Raw genomic sequence first — 25,901 nt, 5'->3', positions numbered from 1 at the left:
TATTTTTTAATTGCGATTTCTAATAATAATAATAAAAAATATAAAATGTTTTATACAAAAGTGAAAATGTTAAAAAAACTCAAATAGTCATTATAAAAAATTAAAAAGTCAAATATTAAATCTAAAATAATATATTTTATATTTTTGACACAATTTTTATACTACACTCTATAAATCATTTTATGGAGGACTCAATACGAATCTCTAATACTATGCGATGATATTTGAAGAAATAATATAAATCAATCGAATAATAAAAGACGGCATAAACAAATTGCAATTGATTATATAATAATAATAATAATAATACTCATTTATCATAATTTAAAATACTATTTTTGGTTCTATTACTAAAAAATATTCCTTTTCTATTTTTTTAAAAAAAATATCAGTACATTAATATTAGTAAAAATTTGTTTTCGATGGTGCATTACTGTTTCTAGTACATTCATTCTTCTTAATTAAATTAAATACCAACCAATTATGAGAGGAGTCGTCGTTCTCACTCGTTCAGGTATCTGGTGCTGAGGTCCCAGGATCTCCCAACAACTACTACTCCGTCTTCTTCTTCTACTACATATATACATATAATTGACTATATATAACCATCTCCACTGTCACTACTGTATATATATAGATAGATAGATAGATAGATATAGATCAGTGCTCAGTCCGTGGTTTGTAAGAAAAATATATATATATATAATTAGGTACTGGTACTCGATGGTGGTGGTGGGGTGGTTGGTGGGGTGGTGGGTGGCGGTGGCGGTGGTGGTGGTGGTGGTGGGGGTGGGGTGGGTGGTAAGGAGGGCGAACGGGTGGTACCATGAGATGAAGCTTGATGTCGGAATCAGACAAAATCTGCCCCCGGGGGATCTGGGCTGGCCCCTCATCGGAACCATGTGGTCTTTTCTCTCTGCCTTCAAGTCTTCCTCGCCGGAAACTTTCATCCAAACCTGCTTTCTTGACAGGTACCTACCTCTACCCACCCACCCTAATCAACTCTTTATCTATATATATATATGGTTGTTGTTGCTGTTCTTACCATATGATCAGTTTGAATTTATTTATAAAAAAAAAAAATAAAGTAAATGAACAGAGAGAATGTAATAAAGTTAGTGATATTCGTTATAAATAAGCGTTGAATGAAAAATAATAATTAAATGTTAATTTGTTGACTTTGCCAAAATTAGTAATGAAATAAATTTAATAGACGAACTAAATGGAAAAATGAGAATAAATTTGGAAGGGGCGGACAGATATGAAATAATTATTTCATATATGATATGCATAGATCACTTTCATTTTTTTGCAATGTATATGGGAGGTAATACTAGTGTGCAAATATGTAATACACTTTGATTGTAAATTTTGGAAGTTAGACTTTAAGGTTGAGAATATTAAAATGTTGAATTTCTATGCATAAACAATAATTTAATATTTTGAATATAAAAGTTAATTTTAATGTATTATAAAATTTAATATGTTTAATTTCATATATTTTTTACATAAATAAAATAATACTAAATAGCTACCATCAATTTAATCTATTACAATACAAACCTAAATATGAACTGTTCGTTTGAATACAATATTTTATATAAAAGGAGAATATTATTATTTTTTATGATGATGTTGTATAATAATAAAAAAAATGAAAAAAAAAATCAAACAAAGAATTTTATTTGATTGTGATTTAAAATTAAATATTACTTTAAATTTTTGTTCAAATAGTATTTTGATTTATATTTTTACTAAACAAGATAATATATTTTTATTAAAAACTATATAAAATAAATAATATTGATTTCATAGATCCCATAAGAGTTTAAATATAACTTTGAATCTTAAAAATGATTTTTTAGAATTTGAAATGGTCTTACACTATTTATGAAAAAAAAAAAAAAATCCTCAAAATTATTAAATTAAATATTTATTTATTTAATATAATACCAAAAAAATCAATCTTATGTGATATATTAAGTATTATTTTATTTTATTCCTATTTTCAAACTCAAAATTCAAATATTAATTTTCTTTTATTGAAAATTTAAGATTTTTTACTATTTAACAGATTCGGACCTACCGGAATATACAAGACCCACATGTTCGGAAATCCTAGCATCATAGCTACAACGGCGGAGACATGCCGGAGAATCTTAACCGACGACGACTCCTTCAAACCCGGGTGGCCGGCTTCCACCGTGAATCTAATTGGCCGCAAGTCCTTCACCAGCATTTCTGATGAAGACCACCGGTGGCTGAGGAGACTCACCGCCGCCTCCATCAATGGCCACGAAGCGCTATCGGTGTACTTAGAATATATCGAGAAAAATGTAATAACAGCTCTAGATGAGTGGTCGAGTATGGGAGAAATCGAGTTCTTGACGCAATTACGAAAACTTACATTCAATATAATTATGCATATTTTCTTGAGCACAGAGAGCGAAGGAGTCCGAGGGGCTCTCGAGCGGCAATACACAAGGTTGAACTTTGGAGTAAGGGCGATGGCGATCAATATCCCTGGATTCGCTTATTATTCGGCATTTCAGGTAATAACATATGTTCGATAAGATTTACAGTCTTTTCTTATATTTAGGGGGTGTATTCAATATAGATTTTGTAGAATTTTGTTGGACTTTCAAAATTTGGGTGTATTCAATCTTTTATTATTCAATCCAGACTTTTAGAAGTCTTTTAAAATCGTGAGGTATTCAATATAGACTTTTAAAAGTTTTTAAAATCTTAGACATATTCAGACTTTGAAAGTCTATGGATTTTAATGGATTCTAACGGATTTTTGTGAAAATTTTATATAGAAAAGAATATCTCTTTACCATCACAGATTTTGATGGATTATTATTATTATTATTATTATTATTATTGTTGTTGTTGTATATGTGATCAATAATATGATAATATTTATTACTATTATTAATAAAAATAATAATTTAAAACTAAAATATATTAGCAAAATATTATGATTTTTTTTAAATATATATTTTTATATTATAAATATAATTTTAAAATATATTATTATATTACTGTCATTTTTTCTTTTCAATTATCGAATACACTATATTATCATTACGATAAAGGTGAAATAGATATTTAAATATATATTTTTTGTTGAACCGTTAATTTATATTTATTTTAATATTTTTTCAAAAATAGTAAATTATTTATTTATTTATATTAATATAACCTTTTTACATAAAAAGTAAATACATATATATATTATTTATTAATACTTATATATTATTTATTAATATTAAATATTATCTTATTAATAATTATTTATTATATTTATAAAATTTGTTATTTGATAAAAATTTATATAATTAATATATATTAAAAAAATTATTTTACAATCTTACAAAATCCATATAAATCCATAAAGAATTCAATCAAATCCGTAGTAATCCATCTAAATCAATTACTAAAATCCATCAAACTCAACGTAGACTCGGTGGATTTTTTGAATCCACATAAATCCATAAACTTTTTAAAATCCAAAGAAATCCATTAAAATCCCAATTGAATACACCCCCTTAGTTTAAAATTATTTACTCTGTATAAGATCTAAATCATACTTATTTTTTCTTTAAATTGTTATGTCCAAAGTTGAGTAAAGACTTAAATGACAAAGGTAGTATAAAATATCTGTTTTTTAAAAACTATTGTGAGAAAAACCTATTACCCATCTTAGGCACGTAAAAGGCTCGTCGCCATTCTCCAAGGGGTCTTAACGAAGCGACGAGAGGAAATGAATAAACGAAGGGTGAACGCAAATAAAGACATGATGGACGGGCTTATGGATGCCGAGGATGAAAATGGAAGACGATTGAGCGACGAAGAAATTATCGATATTTTGATCATGTACCTCAACGCCGGGCATGAGTCGTCGGCACACACAACCATGTGGGCAACTCTATTTTTACTCAAGCATCCCGACATGTACAAACGGGCTAAGGTATGTCCAATGATTCGGCAGATATAAAGATCATTCATAAATTTATATTTTTCTCAAATTTAGTATGAGAAATTAAGATTTAATTTCAGGCCGAACAAGAAGAAATTGTGAAAAATCGACTTCCTGGGCAAAAAAGTCTAAACCTTAGAGAAATTCGACATATGGATTATCTTTCTAAGGTATGATTCTCACAAGTATTAATTTATTCTTATTTTTACCTTTGTTTATCAAAATACTATTATACTTAATGGGAATGGTTATTGGTGATGATTTGGAGAATTTTCAAATCAACACAGATAAAATATATAAATAACATATATTAGATTAAATAAAAGTATGCGCTATTTGTTTATATTTAAGACTTGTATAATTATAGACATATATTAGGTTAATCTTTGTATTATATTAATATAAATTAGAGTAAACTGTTTTTTAGTCAGCTAACTGACCCTCTTATCATTTTAGTCTCGTAAGTAGAACATGTCGCAAACTAGTCTCATAAGTGAAATTTTTTTGTTGTTTTAGTCCTCCGGCGCTGGAGACGCTCGTGTGGCTCGCCGGAAGCCACGTGTTCGCCAGGTATCCCGCCAAGTCAGCGACACCTGGTGCACACGTGGATTTTATTTTAGTTTTTGTGCAATTGGACAAAATAAAAAAAAATTAAAAAAGCAAATAAAATTAAAAATAAATTTTAAAAAATGAAAAAGAAAATAATAAAATCCACGTGTCCACCAGGTGTGGTGGACACGTAGCCTCCGGCGAGCCACTCGGGCGTCTCCAGCACCAGAGGACTAAAACAACGAAAATTTTTCACTTATGGGATTAGTTTGCGACATGTTCCACTTACGAGACTAAAATGATAAGGTAATCTAGTTACGAGACTAAAAAAACAATTTACCCTATAAATTATATGTTGTCTGTAGTAATATCGAAATATTATCTATTAGCACACAATGCACTGTCAGCATGATGCTGAATTTTTTTTATAACCGTTGCTTGACAGGTCATTGATGAAACTCTGCGTATCATAACAATCTCGTTGACGGTCTTCCGTGAGCCAAAAAAGAATGTTCGGATAAACGGTACACACAATCCACATTTGTCATTTCATTTACATTCCTACAAAGTTTTAATTCTAACGATCCCAATATGTACTTAGAGCTCAGTAAAAGTAAATAAATAAATAACATCATTTTTCGAAAAAACATGTATATATTTTTACAATTTAATAATTAGTTGATGTCTTGACAAAGCTCATCATGTTAGGATACACAATCCCTAAGGGATGGAAAGTATTGGTTTGGTTTCGGGGAGTTCACTTTGACCCCGAAACCTACGAAGACCCAAAAAAGTTTGACCCTTCGAGATGGGATGTAAGTTCCAAATCATTCTTTTGATTTGTAATAATTTTTCTATCCGATACTAGATTAAAATTGAATTTTCATTACAGGGTTTTACGCCAAAAGCCGGGCAATTTCTACCTTTCGGAGCGGGGTCCCATTTGTGTCCTGGAAATGATCTTGCCAAGATTGAAATCGCAGTATTTCTTCATCATTTTCTTTTGAACTATAAGTAAGTTGGTGACAGGATTCATATTTTAAATTTTGATACTTGAATATACTCGCGAAAACTAAGGTTGTTTCGATGCACGTAGGTTGGCTCGGCGTAATCCCGATAGTCCCGTCATTTATTTACCACACACGAGGCCTAAGGACAATTGCCTTGGAACAGTAAAGAAAATCACTAATGGTCAAGATGGGTAGATATGTGAAATAATTGACTTAGTTGTTTGTAAGATTATTAGACTACTTGTCAAGATGGATAGAATTGTTAAATGATTGTTTTAGCTGTTAGTAAGATTATTACAACAATTTGTTCATGAATATTAAAGGTGTGTTTGTTTGGCGATTTGGATTTTGGATCGAGATTTGAATAGTTAAAAATTTAAATTAGAATAGTCGTATGATGTGATATAAAAATAAAAAATATGTATTTGATTTAATATTTGTAAGAGAAAAATTTGGTGTGAATAATATAAATCTACCAGAAACTTTCAAACAAAAGCACCCTAAATGTAATGTCCCTAAAAATTAAATAGTATTTCTCATTTTATAGAAGCATATTCTAAAAAAAGACTCTGTTTCTAAAAAGTTCTATCCCATTAATAAAAATTTCAAAATATTTGTGTCGATTCCGAATCAAATTATTCACTTTTTTATATGTAAGAGTATTCTAATGAATTAATTGATATAAAATCTAACTAATTAGATATAATATATTTTCAAAAATTAGAATTATTATAAAATGATATATATATTATAAATTTGTAAAGTATCGAGATTATTATAAATAAATAAATATTAATAATAAAATAAAATAAATTCTAGGGTATTGATGTTGTCATTAAAATTCATTGTTGGATGAGCTATCCAACATGGTTCTATCGAAATTGTGATCGATTGTCAACTTGTTAAAGAAAGTATTCTTATTTAATGTCTCACACAACGTTTAAAATTGTAAAAAAAATTGAAAATAAAAAATACTTAAAAGCTGGTGAATTGAGATTTAAAATTAAAATATGTTAACAATTGCAAAGCGAAATTATATTGAAAAAAAAAAAAAAAAAAAAAAAAAAAAAAAAAAAAAAAAACTTAATAGAGATGTAAAAAAAGATGAAAAAGGCTAAAACAAAATATAAAAATACAAAAAAAAAAAGAAAAGGTAAAACGTTCTATATATATATATATGAGGGATATAATAGTATTTTTACGTGTTTAGTATCATATTATACTTATGTTTTGTTAATTACCTCTAAAGTCGCGTTCCACAATCATAATACGATTTTCCTTTTGGGAACGTATAAAGCGGATTCCATTCGGATTGTATATTCGGGTTGGACCAACCATTATAGGGTCCGGGTTGCCAATACCGTCAAAGCCCGTTTAGCTGTCGGAACCCTCGGCAGCCATGGCTGGAACTGGAAATTAGAGTTGGGGTTGTTTCTGCGCTTCCAGCAGCTGGTAACTAATCTGTTCCGTCGCCAATCCAAGCCCCTCCCTGCAGTCACGGTAATCTCTGTTCTACCGCATATTCTCAGTGAATTTCAATTGTATTGTCGTCGAAACGGTAACTATCGGTGTTCGTCTGGCTCAGTTTCACCCGAAAATGGCTGCGGTTTTGCGGAAAACCCAACGATTAAGATGGGTGTTCAGCAAACCGCCGAATCCCCCAACTTTTTCGCACTTCAATAAACCCGAGAAAAACCCTAGAATCCCCTTTTCGACGAAAGCCTCAAATTTCCCAGAGTACGAAATGCCCACGGTGACTTGGGGCGTGACTCAAGGCCGCAAGGAGAAGCTCGTGTCGAGGGTAATCATCTCCGACTACTTGAAATCGATAGGCATAGTCCCCGACGAGTTGGAAGGTCTGGAGCTGCCGTCCACCGTCGAAGTGATGCGTGAGCGCGTCGAGTTTCTGCAGAAAATAGGCCTCACCATAGATGACATCAATGAGTATCCTCTGATGCTCGGCTGCAGCGTGCGGAAGAACACAATCCCCGTGTTAGGTTACTTGGAAAAAATCGGGATTCCGAGGGCGAGGATGGGTGAATTCGTGAAGAACTATCCTCAGTGTCTCCACGCTAGCGTCGTCGTTGAGCTCGCCCCGGTCGTGCGGCACCTCCGGGGGCTCGATGTCGAGAAGCAAGATATAGGTTATGTATTGATGAAGTATCCTGAATTGTTAGGGTTTAAGCTCGAAGGGACGATGAGCACGTCGATAGCCTATTTGGTTAGCATTGGAGTTAATCCGAGGGATATCGGCCCTATGGTGACTCAGTATCCATATATCTTAGGGTTTCGAGTCGGGACTGTGATCAAGCCATTGGTGGACTATTTGGTATCTTTAGGATTGCCGAAGAAGATTTTAGCTAGAATGTTAGAGAAGCGTGCGTATATCCTCGGCTATAATCTTGAGGAGACGGTGAGACCGAATGTGGATTGTTTGATGAGTTTTGGGGTGAGGAAGGAAGAGCTTCCGTCTGTTATCGCTCAATATCCGCAGATTCTTGGATTGCCGTTGAAGGCTAAATTGTCGTCGCAGCAATACTTCTTCAACTTGAAGCTCAAGATCGATCCTGATGGATTTGCGCGTGTTGTTGAGAGGATGCCGCAGGTTGTTAGCCTCAACCAGAATGTGATTTTGAAGCCGGTTGATTTCCTGCTCGGGCGGGGGATTTCGTGTGATGATGTGGGGAAGATGATCGTTAAGTGCCCACAATTGATTGCGCTTCAAGTCGGGCTAATGAAGAACAGTTACTATTATTTCAAGAGTGAAATGGGCAGGCCGGTGAAGGAGCTGGTTGAGTTCCCGGAATATTTTACGTACAGTTTGGAGTCACGGATTAAGCCGAGGTACCAGAGATTACAGAGCAAGGGGATTAGGTGTTCTCTGGCCTGGTTCTTGAATTGTAGTGATCAGAGGTTCGAAGAAAGGCTTAAAGGCCAATATATAGAGGCGGAAACCTCTGGCCCCTCGTTTCGTATGGGTGGGAAGCTGGAGCTTCCGGGGGGCGATGTTGTGTCGGAAGAGGAAGATGAGAGTGACGATGAAATACTTTATCGGCGCACTGTTTCTCTATAGTGTGCTAGTTTTTGATCTTCCAATGGCATTGATATTTATCGGTATACCTTGTTCTTTACTGTTATCTCGTTCTGATGAATATATATATATATATCGTTGAAGTTGTTAAATTTCTTGTTTGAACTCTTTGTTTGGTGTCGTTATGCTGTCGCTCGTTGCAGTTCTTCTTATGATTCACTTGTGTGTGTAATTTCTTGATTTATTGCAGGACTATGGAGGCGAATTCTACATTTAGTGTAATGAATTGAACTATTTGCATCTCTGTTCTCTAACCGTGTCGAACTGCAGCTGTCGAGGGAGATTGCTCGACTGCTTGTATTGACTTCACAATTGAAGGTACTGCCGAAGTTAATAGACTCGATTTCTTGTTAATATATCTGCTGGTTTTTGAAGCTTTTTGAATAAATTATGCTTGTAGATTTTAGTTTTGGTCGTGAAGATTATTAAACATTCGATTGTTTCGGCTTAGAAGTTCTAAACTCGGCTTGAACATAGGAGTCCGTATTTGAATAGGCTACGGTTGTTATAACCGTGAACGCCTGACAAAAACTATGAAAATTTGTTCGATGTAAATCTTTTTCCCCTTTCGCTTTAGTAAGTAGTTTGGAATTGAAAGTTAGCATCTCGGAAATTTTGGATTTACATTGGAAGGAGATTTTTCGGCTGATCTTTTCTTCCGGTGGCAGACCTCATTTTTGCCGGCGGTATCGCACATTTTCAGACATTCTAATTTTGCAATCGAACACATTTTGAATGATGTAGATGATGTGTTGTGTTACTCGTAGATTGTAGCTCGGTATCGGCAGGATCGATGATGGATCGAGTTATTTTACTGATCTAGTTTGCAGATTATTACGTTAAATTGTGATTTTTGCATTTGAGGAGTAGCGGATGCAAATTTTCGTATAGTAAAGAAAATAAAGAAGAAATTAAATTGGCTCGACTGTAAATTGAGTAAAAAAATATTATGGATTGGATGACGGTAATATTTTTTTAATATATACACGTATATACCATATTAAATTCGCACGCGCACATATTGACATTATGACATGTACTATATGTCTATATTTATCGATAAAATTAAATAATCACTTTAATTTATTGACGCAAAAGTCAAAATTTAAACAGTAGTCTAAAATTAAATACGGTTTGATTTATTCCATATGACCTAATTATTCTCCAAATGACTGATTAACACACGCCATACTGATTATAGTGCTGATTAATTTTAGTCGTAATATTTAGGGACTTTCTCGTTCCATACATTTTTACCTGTACTTATCGATATTTACCTTTTGTGTATTTAACATTAAAAATATCATTGTATTTATATAATTTTTTGCACAAATGTATTTTTGTTAGTACGATAAGACACTAATGTAAGTAATATTCAAATATCAATATACAAAAATTAAATGAGACTCTTAGAGCCGAATTTAGGTAATATATATTTATTATTTTCAAGAAGTTTAATAAGTATTATTATATTTTAATGATATTTTATGATAGTTTTGTATGTAGAAACTACTATTTTACTCTTATGAATGTGTAATATTATTTGAAATTATTAACTTAAATAAATATAAATATAAATATAAATATATTTGTAATATGTAGTGAGGCTTATATTTATTATAAAGGAAAGTTGATGTTTTTTTGTTAACTAAAAATAGAAAAAATGTATACCTATAGAGTGGACAGACTGAGCAAATATAATAGTGTAAAGATTAAATTGCTCTTATTTTTAGAAAATAAGTGTATAATAAAGTGATGGTAATATGATAATTAAGTGTAAAACACTTACTAAAAATGGATTGAATTAGAAGAATAAAAATAGAAATACGTAGTAATTAAAAGTGGACGGAGAGGGTATATTATATACAAATATACAAAAAAATTAATAATTAAATACTAAATATTATTTTTTATATTAATAATGACAACTTTCTATACCCAACATAAAAAAAATATTTTAAATCAAAAATACAAAGTAAACAACTCAATGGTAATACTTAAACATAACATCAAAAGAATTGTATCAACAAATGCGTGATGTAACAAATTACGGATATACCAGAGAAAATTTGATTATAATACTATATTAGAAACATTAAATTAAAATTTTTTATTTTAATTATAAGAATTTGTACAGATTTATAATGACATCATTTACGAGTGTATTTTAAATAAAGCAAATAACATAAATATTTTTACATTCCAAATATATTTTCACACAGACAATCTTAACCCTACATTTTATTTATTTACTTAAACGATCATAATATATTCTAAACATGATTCTTAAATCCCATATATTTATATGTACATATATATATATATATAATACTTGTATGTAGGAATTAGGACCGAGACCTAGGCACTGTTGATTGTATTAATTAATTGGTTAGCTCTACTGTTTTTGTCGTATCTCATGAGCCCTAATTGCACTTTATTTTAAATTAATATTTATGTAAATTTAGGGTTTAATTAAATTTATAATTTCTATCCGGTTAAAAGTTATTAAACGAATCGAGTAGTTTGTGAACTAAACTCGACTAAATTTGTTAAAAGTTGAATACATAGTTTGAGCTCGACAAATATGATTTTTTAAAATGAAAGCTGGCAGATATTTTATATATTTATATAAAATATACTTTTTATGTGAACTAAAATTTGAATATTTTATTATAATAAATTATAAATAAATTTGTGTTTATGTAATTTATAGATTAAAAGTATATATGTATGAAATTTGAGTCGAACTTCAACTCGAGCTCGAACTTAAATTTTTTGAGCCGAGGTCAAACTTGAAATTAAAATTAACGGATCAAATTTGAGTCATTAATTTAGCTCGAATCTTAAATAAATCGAATCGAGCCTGTACCGATTGCATATTCAAATCGAGCTCAAACAATATATATTCCAACTCGTTTAACATCTCCACCTCTATTTAAACAATGACTTTTGAACTTTAAAATTTTAAAAATAATAAATATTTGATATAATATTTTATAAAAAATATATATATATATATATATTTAACACAATATTACATTTTCAAAATTGAATAATGTCAAAATTTTAAAATAGTGTAAACAAAGTGTTGATTTAGTTCTAACTTTTTATTATACAATTTTTTAAATTTTATACATAAAATATATATATATATATATATTTAGTTTCATATAATATCATATTAAAACTACTATTTAAATAAGAAAACAAAGTCAAACTTCAAAAGAACACCCAAAATTTGCTGTGTTGTACTATATAAATAAATAAAAGAAAAAGATATTTTTATAGTATATTTTTTAAATTAGTATATAAATAATACACTGGTATAACTGAAAATACAAATAAAATTTTCAGAACACTATAACTAGTTTATTTAATTAGATTTTTTTTTTTATTATTATCATTCTATCTCAATTTATACGTTCTCTAAATAAATAAAATATTCATAAAATAAGTTCGTGTATTTTCTTTGTAGTCTTTTTTTTTGGTATTTTAACTGTCACCTACCGAATCTTTTAATAAAATATATTATTTTTTTACAATTTCTGCACTATTATAATTTACAATAAAACTATATATTTCTTTTATATAGGAGTTATAAATATATGTTCTCCATTAAAATATTGCATAGAATATATATTTTATGTTTTTTAATAGCAATAAAAAAAAGAAAATAATTGAAATAATAAAAATTATAAGTAATTAATATACCCCCAATTTAATAAACGCCCTATAGCAATGAATTCATTACTTGCCCTTAACTATGGATGCCCACAGGTTTGGCACATTGGTATAAATTTAATTTAATTTTATAAATAAATAAATAAATATTTGTATAACGTACAAAAATGGGTTATTCCTTGGCACATAATATGGATAGTGGTAATTATATTAAATAAAAATTATTCAGAACAACTTATGACAAGTTGCAATAAATAAAATCGACGGTCTAAAAAAAAAAAGAAGTCTATCCCTCAAAACTTATTTCCCAACAACTTAATAGAAGTTTCACAGCCAAAGATTTTTTTTTTTTTTTTTTTTTTTTAATCTCCCACAATTAACAAATGGGAAATTAAAATTAATACCTAATTAATTGAGTCCATGATGAACTAAATTAATTAATGTACATAGGTGTGAAAACATTTTTTTTCAATTTCTTAAAAAAAAAAAAGGTTTCTGACCTTATCGGAGCTAAAACGGCGGCCGGCCGCCGCCGGAATTCGCCGCCCACGGACCCTCCAAGGGAAGCTGTCCACCGCCGCCGCCGCCGCCGTTAGGCATATTCACAGGCAAGTTGAAGAAAGGTAGCCCTGCGGATGGATCAGGCATCTGACTCCCAGCTCCGCCGCCTCCCGGCGGCGCAGACGCCGGCGGCGGTGTCTGCATCTGCTGCGCCGCCGCCTCCTCTTCGTCCAGCGGCAGCCGTTCGTACGCCACGTTGGTGAACGACGCGGCGATGATGATGACCGGCCCCGACGCGATCAACGCGCCGACGACATTCCCTCCGACGACCTGCCCCTGTCCGCCGGCGAGGTATATCGTCAGACTAGTCGCCCCCGGCGGCGCCGGCGGCGGCAGAAACGACCCCGACAACGACAGGATCTCAAACCTCCCCTGCAGCACCACCACTCCCCCCGCCGCCGCCGGCTGCCGGAGGCTGACGTTCGTCACCGTCCCCGTCCCGCTCAGCACGCAAATCCCACGCTGCCGCCGCCGCGCGTAAGCCGCAACCGCCTCGAACACGTCGCAGCCGCCGCTCACCTCCAGTATATGCGCGCGTAGCGTATTCGCACTCTCGCGCGTAATTATCACCGGCGGCTTCGGCTTGTTCTTCGACCCCGGCGGCCGCCCCCTCGGCCGCCGCCCCATCCCGTCGCCGCCGCCGCCCGATGACGTCACCAGATCCAACCCCTGCTGCACGTTCTCGCCGGAAAATTGATTCCGGTGCGACTCATCGTCGGAATCCGGCGCCGCCCGCTGGTGCTGCAGCTGCGCCACGAAGTGCGAAGCCGAGCCTAAATCCAATCCCGCCATACATAAAACACCACAAACCTCCAAAAATAAATTTTTTTTAAAAAAAATTAAATAAATACAAATTTCAATCTCGACACCAAATTAAAATTAAACTAAACCCTAAAAGATGGAAATCAACAGATTATTAATTAATTAAATATATATGAAGAAATTAAATCGAAACCCTAATCAGAATAGAAAACAAAGAGAGGAGAGGATATAATGGAGAAAGGAAGTGTTGGGGAAGAAGAACCTAAGCCTACACACAATAAAGAAAGGAGAAGCCAACCCCAAATTATATTATATAATATTATATTATAAATATTTTATATGTTATTTTATTACACTATAGTATTATATTAATATATTACATGTATAATATTATTATATTGTCCTATGACCATACTCAAATATCACTGTTCTTGTTTGTTCTTTTATTTCTATTACTGTTTCTTACTTCTACTTCCAAACTATTCATTTACATATTTTTTATAAGAATTCGTTTACAAATTGGGTTTTTTTTGAGTAATTTTTTTTAGATCCTAGTATAATATTTTTAATACAATATTTCTGAAGTGGGATTATATATAGATATATATATATATATATATACTTGTGATGATAGTGGAACACACCTTTAAAGTTGCATTTACAAATGTATTTTTTAGTTTAATTTTGTTTTCATATTTTTTATATAGAATAATTATTAAATATAATATTTTAAATATTAATAATAAATACTTTTAACACTGGACAATTTTTTACAAAGTACGGAAAAATTCCCCAAGATTTATTATTATTATTATTGTTATTATCTAATTGAATAATGATAATGATGATACATAAAGACATAATTAATAATACATAATGTGAATAGGATAATCACTACCCTTCTCCCCAACCACATAATAATAATAATATTATTATTATTATTATTATTATTGTTATTATTATTATTATTATTATTATTATTATTATTATGTCTATAATTGAACTCCACCTATGATCATCAAACCAAAATGAAACCCTTTAATTTCTTTCCTATTCAAATTATTAATTACTATCTACAACAAAAAAAAAAAAATTTCCATAAAAAAATTAGGTATGGAAGTTCATTTAAGATACTAGTATTTATAGAGATTTAAAAAAAATATATATATATATATATATATAACAAATAAGAAACTAAGATAAGATAAGATTAACTTAGAAATAGTTTTAAGGTAATAACTTTAAATTACTACATCATTTTATATTCCAGGGTTTGTTTCCTAAACTAAAATTTACTGACATAATTTTTAATATATATATTTTTTAAAAAAATAAAATAAAATAATTAATATTAATTACATAAATTTATTTTATATAATACCCAAACATAGTTTAGTTTTTAGACTTTTACTTCCTTTACCAAAATATATATTTGCTAATTGTACTATTGGCATAGTTTTTTGATAAATTTTATATATATATATATATTTTTTCTACTTTTGTTTTGAAATTTTTTATAAAATACCATATTCTAAATAGAAAAAAACTAATGTGTAAATAAATAAATTGTAAAATTTTTGGGGGCATCTCTAATTAAATATAATAAAAATATTTGAGACATATTGACTATTATATATATATAAGAGGATAAATATATTCCACCTTTGTAAAAGAATAAGAAGAAATTACGATTAATTTAAAGTTATATTATTACAATGATTTAATATTAAAATAAAATTAGCGTAACTGTTAAACCTTAGTTATTAGATTCTGTAATCTAAGCTAAAGCTTATTCTTCTAATTTGTTTTTATTTTTTTAAGAAAAGAAAAAAGAAAACAGTAATTGGATTTAATGACTTTATAATATTACACACAGTGCTAAAGGCATAATTCTCTTTATATTAATTAATTAATTAATTAATTAGTGGTAGTGTTATAGTTTGATTAAAGTGGAATTAATTAATATTTTATTAACCTCACTTGGAACCCATTATTCCATTAACAAAAGGCTCATATAACCCTAAAATATATTTTATTATAATGATATATATATATATCTTGAAGTTATTTTATACATTAATTAATTTATTTTTTTAATACAAAGTGAGCAAAGATTATTTAAGAAAAAAACAGCCACTAGTAATAATATTATATTATTATATGTGCTTTGTTATACACTTGAGAATATTAAATGTATTATATAGCTCTTTCATTTGTATCTAATTAAATATTGCCGGCGATGCTAATAAATTTGTTAGTTTTATTTTTGACTCAGTTTTTTAAACAATACTATATAATTTTAATAATGTTTTGACAATATTATTTTTATTTATTTTAGTTTGTATAATTTTATAAAGTGTATTTATAAAAGTAACATGAAAAAATCAAATGTCTATATTTTGTTATTTTTTTTTAATTCAAATACTATATTATACTACGTATATATTATAAATACTTTTAAATTTATATTTATTTTTAACAATATATATTACTGTATTATATTAAATTAAAATATAAAGACAAAATAGTCTTTACATATAAAAAATTGGTAATGTTATTGTGTTAAGTAATACAAAATAGAAATACAAACAACACAGAATATTAAATAAAATTATATAATTATACTACTATTTTTTTACTATATATTGTGATATATATTTGACCATAACATGTATTGTTCGTTCTATATCAACATAATATTTTTTCCGTCTCATTTAAAGGTTGTCATTTTCTATTTTCGTCCGTTCCAAAACAAGGTTACCATTTTCTAATTTAGTAATTGTACTACATATCTAACATAATAAATACCCTCTCAACTTACACTATATTACACAAATGACATTACTTTTATATTACACAATACTAATAGGGGTAATTTCGTCTTTTTCACCACAATTCATTATAATACTAATATTAAAAAATCTACGTATAAAAAATAAACGGCAACCTTATTCTGAAACGGATGGAGTATAAAAATAACACATGAACGGATAATATAATCTATAATTAATTTAAACACAATTTATTGTAAAAACAACACTATATAATTAATATTATATGATATTTTCTTAGTTAATAATAAAATAAAATATATATCTAATAGGATTAAAATGATTATTTTTAAATTACTGTTATGTTCAATTTAATATTGCAATAATCATGATGATGAATGAATTAAAAATAATAAGGCCTGAAAATTTTTTTCTAAATATCAAAAAACATTCAAATTCATTTCAAAGTTAGTCATTTGTAATTAAATCTTTCAATAAAAATAATTAATAATTTATTCTTATTATTTTTTTGACAAGGCAAAATTGGCTTCTGAAACTTATAATTTGTCCACGTCAAAAGAAAAACAAAACGGCTAATTAAGTGAGATAAAATTTTCAAAAGATTGATGGCAAAAGTAGATAATTGTCTAAGTTCAAAGAAAAGCTTATGTCGGCAGCTGCAGGTTCCCACCTCATCAAAAAAAAAAAAAGAAAAGCTTACGTTGGTATGTCCTAAACATTTATTTCCAAATCCAGCAAAATAATAAAATCCCTGGTCCAAAAATACATTTATAGCATACAAATTACAAATACAATAATATTACATGTAATAAATAATCAAACCTCGAATATATACATATCAATAAATAAAACTAAAATGGATTTAACAATAGGCTAGTATGTCATGGGAATTAAAAATCAGATTATAACTAGATTTCTTCTTTTTCATACTTATTATTATTTCTATCTAAAAATATTTATATATTACATGATATTTATTTCCAATATAACATTACATTCAATCAATATTTTATTTCAAAAACACCAAAATCAACATCCATTAATATTTAATGAAGTATAATCAAGTATTAAACTTGATCAAACATAAAAGTATTTTAAAAGGATACATATTATTAATTATTACCAAAGACTTTTTATTTCAGTAAGGTATGGATTTTGTTATTATTATTTTAATATATAATAAAATTTTAAATAAATAAAATCCATTTGATATCATATTATTTTAGAAAACAATATTATAAACAATGAACACCAATTTAAAATTGCTAGCATATACTCCCTAAGCCATCCCACCGTTGATTTTGCATGCAAGCTTCAGATGGAGGGTTGCGATGCTTCTAGGAGCGTGAGTCCCGGGAGCTCCCACGTGTTATTATATGTTAGTTTCGAAGGTAGGAATTTCTTAAATAAAAATATATAGTAAAAGATAATATTTTTAGAAAATACTATAAATTAGAACATTTGAATATGAAGAAAACTGAGGCTGAGCTGAGGCGCCGCCGCACGCACGTGCAAGATGCCAAGAGTCACGTGAGGTGTTCCAAGTCAGATGGCTCGTCTTTCTCTTTCACACACGAGGAAGGCAGCAACAGCTGTCCCTCTCATTGCAATTAGTCAAATGTCTGACCTCCTGAACATTGTGGGTCCCTGCCACGTGGCCTACCCCACCACTCCATTATTATATTTAAAATTTATTTTTATTATTTTAATATTTAAGACATCGTGTATATATAAGACAAACAAACATATTAGAAGAATGTGGAAACTCATCATATGCATTTTCACAATCACAAATACATCATATTAATTTCATTATTATATCTAAATATAAAAAAATTCTTCTCAAATACTTATAATACAATAATCTTTGGTTAGATTTAATATTTCTAATACTCCGTCCGTTCAAAAAAAAAATATTCGTTTGCTTTTTACACGTAATTTTATAAATATTAATATTATATTAGGATATAGTAGAAATAAAGTAGAATTGACTAAAATAACTTTGTTAGTGTGTGTGATATAAAAGTAATGACATTTATGTAATGTATTGTAAGTTGTAAGGGTATTTGTAATGTTAAAAAAATGGATACTTTGTTATTAGACAGACTAAAATTGAAAAAAAATGAATACTTTATTATGAAACGGAGAGAGTATTATCTTTCATTATTAAATATTTCAAATTTAAATATGCAAACCATTTACAATACAATTACACACACTAATATTGTAAAAGTCTACACTAATATTATGCTTAATTGAATAATATTCCTAATATAAAGTATAATAAAAATATTATTTATTCAAATATAAGTACAGTCCAAAAAATCTTATAATAAAAGTTGATTTAAAATAGATAAATATTTATAAAAAACAATTTCGTAATAATAAATAGATTTACTCTAAATTAAAATAAAATTTGATATTGAAGATAGATTCCGGGCACCAAATTCTATACTGCTTTTTTTTTTTTTTTTTTTTTTTTGTGACAAAAGATAACAATATTCAGACACCCCATTCTCCTTAACTACACTTTTTCTTACCAAATAAAACAGGCTCGCCTCACTTCACATACTTTTTTAAATATTAATATTAATTTTTTTAAAAATAATATTAGATTAAATATTTTTTTAAATATAAAACATTTAATCAAATATTCCATTTTTTAAGAACTTAAAAAAAAATGTATCTAAAAGGCTGCTTGCTAACATACTTGTACATATTAGCCAATTATTTGAATTAACTTTTTTTTAAATATTAATTTATTCATTATATAAAAATTAGTTATATAGATTTTTTAAAATATATTTTTCAAATTAATTATTTCAATTAAATATAAATGTATTTTGTTGTAGAGTATTAGAACTAATTCTTAATTTAAAGAATCAAATTTGTAAGTGTACAAAAAAATTAATTGAATTGCATTAGAAATATATGTATATATATATATATATATTTGTTATAGGTTAATTTATTAAAAGATAAATTGAAACAATTGACAAATCATTAGGGTTTGTTCGTTCGAATGATTTTACCAAAATTCTACTATTCATTCAAAATTTTACCTTAAAAAATATCAAATCAAACATATATTTTTCATTTTCTATATTATACTAAAAATCAATTTTACATTCAAAACATCACATCAACACCTATTTATATCACATCATACAACTATTCAAATTCAAAAGTTTTATTATTCAAATCCCAACTCAAAATCCAAAACCCCGAACAAACACACCCTAAAGCTACTTTATTTGGGTTTATTTTTTTTTTAATAAAATGAAATATTTAGAAAAAATATATATATGCACACATGATTTGTTGTTAACAACAAATTTAATGAGATACTCTATAAACCCTGTCCACACAATCTTTTATTCTATATAAATTTTCAACATACCACAGCCACAAGTAAAAAAATTAAAATTATTTTTAAATGTAATCATAAAGAATGAAGGTATATATATATATATATAAATATATATGTATTTTTCATTATTCAAAAATTAAAGATTCAATATTCAACTTTTTCTAATATATTATAATATACAACTTTAATTGATATCATATGGCTCCCACTAGCATCAACTACAGAATATAATAATAATAAAAATAAAAATAAATAAATAAAAGATTTTTTTTTTTTTTAAAGGTTGTATGATTGTGATGTATTATGTCGACAATTGCACAATGAGTGAAAAGGCTACAGATCTTTTGAAAATTTTGCAATCTTGTTTTTGAATGGATTTTGCTTTTTATTATTATTAAGTAAAATAATAATTGAATGTGATATTTTATATAAAATAAATATAATTTTATTAAAAGTAACAGTATTCTATGACAAAAAAAAATAAATCAATAAATAAAAAACAGTATTTATGTATATGGAAAAACAAAAACAAATTTAATTAATTTAGCATGTACCTACTATGATTAATTGTCTTTTATATTTATTCATATTATCTTTGCCATGTTTTGGTCCTGAATTTCAACAAAAATATATTACTTTTTTTAAAAATAAAAATAAAAATATTACATTAAAATATCATTTACATCCAATCTTAAATCAAAATTAAACATACCCATAATGTAAATTACATTTGTGTGTATCAATTATATGCTTATCAAACCCTAAAAATATACTTCCTCCGTCCACAAACTAATGTCTTATTTTTCTATTTGAGACGTCCAAGAACTATTGTCCTATTTCCTTTTTTAAATACAAATTTTACATTTTTACCTTCCATTTATTTATTACTTTTAATCTTTACCATACAATTAAGGGCAAATTTGTCAATTCATGACAAAAAGACAATCACCTAAAAAAACCGTACAAATATACTTTAGTACAGTAGAAATTGAACAGAGAGAGTATTAAATTATGTTGATTTGGATTTATATATAAATGAAAACCCAAAGAGATAAATCTTATACTTCTTCAATAGCAAATATTTGAAAAGTTTGAGAAATATTTCTTAAAAATATTTGGTACAAAAATTCCTGCAACTAACTGTGAACTATAATTTCCTTGTTTTGACCAAAAGCAACAACCAAATTTATTATTATTATTATTATTATTATTATTATTATTATTATTATTATTATTTAATGTATAGTGTTTACTACAAATCATTAAAGTTTCCAAATGCCCCACCAACCAAATTTAATAAAAGCCAATGAGACATATATATATACATATATTTATTGAATTTAAATTATTGTGTGTATATACAAAAATGAATTGTAATTATGAAAATTCATCAATATCTGAATAGTACTAAAAAAGTGTGCTAACTTGTGCATGTGTGTTTTTATGTTTTATGTTTTATTTTAGTATTTTATTAAAAATATTTTTTAATAAACAATTATTCTGGATTTACTAATTCGTGTTTTTATTTAAACAATAGTTTAATACCACATTTTGTGAAGGAACAAAACAGAGTTCTTTTACTATTATTTATAATTGTTTACTTGTTTTTATTTTTTTATTCATTTTTTGTGTTTTTTATTACTATTATTTTAGTTAACATAGTATAACTATATATAATCTTTTTAGTATAAAAGAAAGGAGCAAATATCACACGGTCAAAATTAATTAAAAAAATTATGTATACAAAACTAATTAACCGTACAATATATAATATATATATATGTTCATTAAAATATTAAATCAAAATTACAAATTTCATTTATATTATATTTTAATTTAATATTCACAAAATACACACTCACACCCTTAATTATAGTATTTACCAAAAATTCACTTAGACGATGATTTATCGAGCACACAAAAAAGATCCAACATTTACACAAAAGTTAAGTTAAGAAAAAGACAACATTTTTTCAGGACCACTTCAAATTAGGGCAACAAACTTGACAACATAAAGATTTTCAAATCAAATTAAACCAAGATTACATTTTTAAATAAATAATTAAATAAACAAACATTTGTGATTTGTCCCTCCTAATCAAAGAAAAAGAAGACATTCTTGGCAGCTCCCGGGAGCTCGGCTCGGGCCAAATAGATCGATCGATAGTCTCGACTTAACGGGAGTTGGGCTCCTGGAGTTGCTTACCATCCCCTTAATCTAATGACCAACTATGCTTGTCTTGTTAGGGAATATTATATATATAATTATTAATTACCCATCTTTTTCTTGATAATCTCAAATGTGTCGACCAATCAGAATGCGTCCACGGAACTTAATCACGAAATAAACTTGTTTTAATACTCTAAGTTTATGTCCGAAGTGTCCCACCAATAATCACCATATGTCTGTTTCTGTTACCTAAACATTTTTCTTACAACTTGGGAGAAGATGAAAAAACCATTTGGAAATTAATTGTTAAGTCATGTCTATAGATTACAAGAAAATAATTTAAAATGTGTTCTTTTGAGATTTTTTTTAAAAAAAAATAAAATTAAAATTGCTTCAAGAATCACTCTTTTTATTATTTGGGGGCAATTAAATGGTCAATTTTTTAGATGGATTTTGGTTTCACCAACCTTTTATTTTATTTGCTAAATTTGATCTAAGTCCAAGGTTTTGATTGAAGATTGTGAAATTTGATTTAATAATACAAAATTGAGATAATTCTACAACCAAATTTATTCTTTTGATTATTCAAAATTAGTCGTTCGATTAGTAAGTTGAAATTCTTGAAATGATATTGCAATAGAGATGTGAGATAATGTACCAACTATTTTTTAGATGGAAAAGAATATAATAGATTGTGTTCATCCAATTATTTTTTATTGATACCATTCTTAATGAATGTTATAAATTTAAAATTATTATTATTATTTATATCCAAAATTATAAATAATCCATTCACAAAAAATCTCAACAGAATATTTTTTATTTATTTATTTGTGTTATTAACACAATTCACTATACTTAAAATAAAATATATATATATATATATATTCATCTAAAAATACAAAACAAACATACCATAATATTTACAAGTAATGTAATAATTTTGAAAAGGCTTATATAAGTTTCTTGTATATTAATTTATAAAAATAATTCATTTTAAAAACTAGTATCAAACCAATATTTAAAGTGATTTTTCATTAAAATAAAATTAAAGTGAGAAATAACTAACAACTGTATAATATAATAATTTGAGAATTAGAATGTAAATTTTTATTAAAATAATTTTGGATGGATCTTTAATTTGATTAATCATTTCTAATTATCAGTTGGGTACAAAGAAATTAGTGTAAAAAAAAAAAGCCTAGATTTTAGCAATATGATTTGTTTCATCACATGATTGCTAATTAGTTTCAATCAATTACTCCCTCTGTAACTTGTCATTTCTATTTTTGAAATATAATTATACACTTTAATCCCATTTTAAATTTTATAATTTTCTTAATTTTAATTAAACTATTTACTTATCTTAATCATAATCTATAATTATTTTTACTAATACACTTATCAATTACTTACTAATTATATTTTACCTAAATTTCCGTGTCTACAGTAATACACTGATATTACATAGACCGGAGGGAGTATATGGGAAGAATAAATTTTATTGGATTTAGTTAACCTTCTAATTTGAGATTGAATTAATAAAATCATGGGATCATTTATTTGCACCTTTATAAATTATAATTAATAATTATAACAAATTGTGTGAATTTTTTTTTATTATTATTTCTTATGTTTTTTAATGAAAAATTATAATTTTTTTCACATCAAATATATTTTTTAAATCACAAAACATCACTTTAAATATATATATTTTTATTTTAAAATTTTCGAAACTCTCTCTTCAAATAGAGCCAAATATTTGTAGAACTTTCGCCAATCATTTAATTTGTTATTTGGTAAAAATAAAATAATTAAATAAATAATAGTTTTGATCATTGCTCATATACGTGTACATACTTGTGATATGAGTTATTTTAAATATAAAACTTTTCAACTTTCTGTTCAATTATAAATTACATATTATTGAAATTACTATGAACAAAGCCGAAATTATTTTAAGTGAATTATTGGTTATATGGCCCAATAGAATTTGGGCTATAGCCTATAAGGCCCATTACACAGCAATTTTTATAACATGGACTTACCAAAAAAATAAATCACTAACTATTACTACCTCCTGTCATTATTTATGTATTTTTTTTATTAAAAAAATTAGGATTATACATATCAGTAGTATTTTATATGTAATATTGATAATATATAATAATGCATTAACTAAATTATTGTTAAGAATATAGTTGACAGATTGTAAAATAAAATAATGATATATAATGACTTTGGATGAAAAATAAGAATTTTTTATTAATTGGATGAAAATTAATATTGTAAAATTTGGAAAATTGATATATTGATTGCATTAATTAGTAATAGTAATATTAATTATTGAGTGTAATTTACACTTGACCTAAGAAGACAAATTAAATAAAACCAGATCATATGTTGATTTGGAAATTACAGATGTAATTCTAAGTTATTTATTTTTAACAAACCAATAAATTTAGAATTCATCTTTCTTGAAAATAAATAAATAAAAATAATTTTTACCACTAATTATCATTTAATCAATCAACTAAGAACATATATCGATGAATCTACCCGTTGAGAAACTTCTCTTAATCGCAAACCCTTTCGATGGACCAACCAAATCATTTCCCACTTGTAGTAACAAATCTTGATCCAACTTTTTCATCACATCATTCGACATCATCAAACCATGTCTCTTCCAACAATCTTCCCCCAATGAAACCGATCTCCTCAATGCCCTAAACCCCTCCCCACCGGAACTTTTCTCCGCCGCCGGCGCCGGCGGAGCTTCATCTTCCTCCTCCACCGTCAAGATCACCTCATCCGCCGCCTCCGATCCACCAGAATCCACATCAGCATGAGCCAATGCGACGACCCCAGCGCGGCACAACGGGCAAGTCGAGTGTGACCGGAGCCAAGTGTCGATACACGGGAGATGAAATGCATGGCGGCACTTCGGGAGGAGTCGAAGTGGATCGCCGTCCCGGAACTCTACGAGGCACACGACGCACTCGCCGCATTCGATTAGGGCATCCCCGGATCGATACCGACAAACCCTAATCGCCTTGATCGTCGCCTCGTCCAATCCGTCCGAACCCGCATGCCATTGATCGAACCCATCATGATCGAGGCTCCCATCGAGGCGCATTACGATGGCGGCGGCGTCGATCTCATTCCTCCGAAAGTACTTCGCCACGACGGCGTAGTAAGTGGCGAAGATTAAACCGGTGGCAAGGAGAACGATGACGGCTATGACGAGAGGGGAGAAGAGGGTTCCGGAACCTTCTCGGAGACCCGACGACGACGGCGGCGGAGGGAGGAAGAAGTAGCAATAGTGAGGGCAATAGAGAGTGCATATTCCTTGTGAACAAGAAGTGTCATATGATGGCCATGGATTAGGGTTTCCAATTGAACCCATGTTCATCAATGATCAAGCTTTAATCGAACTATCGGAACATATTTGATTTTAATTCATGGGTGTGTTTTTTGGATAGAAATATGAATTTAGATTAGGGAAATTGAAGGGGTAGTTGGGATTGTTGGGAATTTTTTTGGGGTTGAGAAGAGTGCAAGAAAAGTGGGATTTGGAGTGAAGGGACAAGTTAAATTAAATTAAAAGTGAAAGTGGTCTGTAAGTTGAGATGTCTTAATTCTTGATGTTTATTTTATTTGTTTGCATTAAGTTTTGAAACAAATAATAATAATTGATTAAGCAATTCATTTGTCACAAGACATAATTGCTTATTTTAAAGTGGATAATATTAAATAAAATAAATTGAAATGAAAGAGAAGTATATAGATAAATATAATTAATTATTTTTTATTTTAAAAATATTGTAAAATAAGTGTAACACACCAAAACGTAGTTAACAATACTGAAATGTGATGATCTAACAATAGATATATGCAAATGTTAGTTTGTATTTATATCTCTAGAAACATTCC

General features: G+C 28.5%; 4 protein-coding genes across 5 annotated transcripts; 2 read left to right on the top strand and 2 right to left on the bottom strand.

The window, feature by feature from the left end:
* The first annotated feature begins 723 nt into the window (after positions 1-723).
* Positions 724-5,883, top strand: LOC127260462 (ent-kaurenoic acid oxidase 1-like). The gene is made up of 8 exons (XM_051288194.1): positions 724-971; positions 2,075-2,552; positions 3,710-3,973; positions 4,063-4,152; positions 4,977-5,055; positions 5,240-5,346; positions 5,424-5,545; positions 5,628-5,883. The coding sequence occupies exons 1-8, from the start codon at positions 724-726 to the stop codon at positions 5,734-5,736; spliced, it is 1,497 nt and encodes a 498-aa protein (XP_051144151.1). The 3' UTR covers positions 5,737-5,883.
* Positions 5,884-6,843: 960 nt separating this feature from the next.
* On the top strand, positions 6,844-9,294 carry LOC127261237 (transcription termination factor MTERF4, chloroplastic). Of its 2 annotated transcripts, none has more exons than XM_051289488.1 (3): positions 6,844-7,041; positions 7,127-8,655; positions 8,823-9,294. In XM_051289488.1, the coding sequence occupies exon 2, from the start codon at positions 7,139-7,141 to the stop codon at positions 8,612-8,614; it is 1,476 nt and encodes a 491-aa protein (XP_051145445.1). In that variant the 5' UTR covers positions 6,844-7,041; positions 7,127-7,138; the 3' UTR covers positions 8,615-8,655; positions 8,823-9,294. The 2 variants fall into 2 exon arrangements, 1 of the variants encoding a protein (XP_051145445.1); XR_007840873.1 differs by having other exon boundaries at positions 6,855-8,655; positions 8,823-8,950; positions 9,033-9,294.
* A 3,072-nt stretch (positions 9,295-12,366) lies between these two features.
* LOC127260539 (AT-hook motif nuclear-localized protein 23-like) lies at positions 12,367-13,902 on the bottom strand. The gene has a single exon (XM_051288294.1). It carries the CDS (start codon positions 13,664-13,666, stop codon positions 12,824-12,826), a length of 843 nt encoding a protein of 280 aa, XP_051144251.1. The 5' UTR covers positions 13,667-13,902; the 3' UTR covers positions 12,367-12,823.
* Positions 13,903-24,342: 10,440 nt separating this feature from the next.
* On the bottom strand, positions 24,343-25,506 carry LOC127261175 (RING-H2 finger protein ATL51-like). Its single transcript, XM_051289404.1, has one exon. The coding sequence runs from the start codon at positions 25,378-25,380 to the stop codon at positions 24,502-24,504; it is 879 nt and encodes a 292-aa protein (XP_051145361.1). The 5' UTR covers positions 25,381-25,506; the 3' UTR covers positions 24,343-24,501.
* Between the last annotated feature and the right edge of the window lie 395 nt (positions 25,507-25,901).

Source organism: Andrographis paniculata, unplaced genomic scaffold (assembly GCF_009805555.1).
Source record: "Andrographis paniculata isolate CXL003 unplaced genomic scaffold, ASM980555v1 Contig62END, whole genome shotgun sequence".
In the NCBI taxonomy this organism is placed as follows: Eukaryota; Viridiplantae; Streptophyta; class Magnoliopsida; order Lamiales; family Acanthaceae; genus Andrographis; species Andrographis paniculata.
The sequence above is the reverse complement of the archived record's forward strand: the minus strand, read 5'-3'. Positions and strand labels throughout refer to the sequence as shown.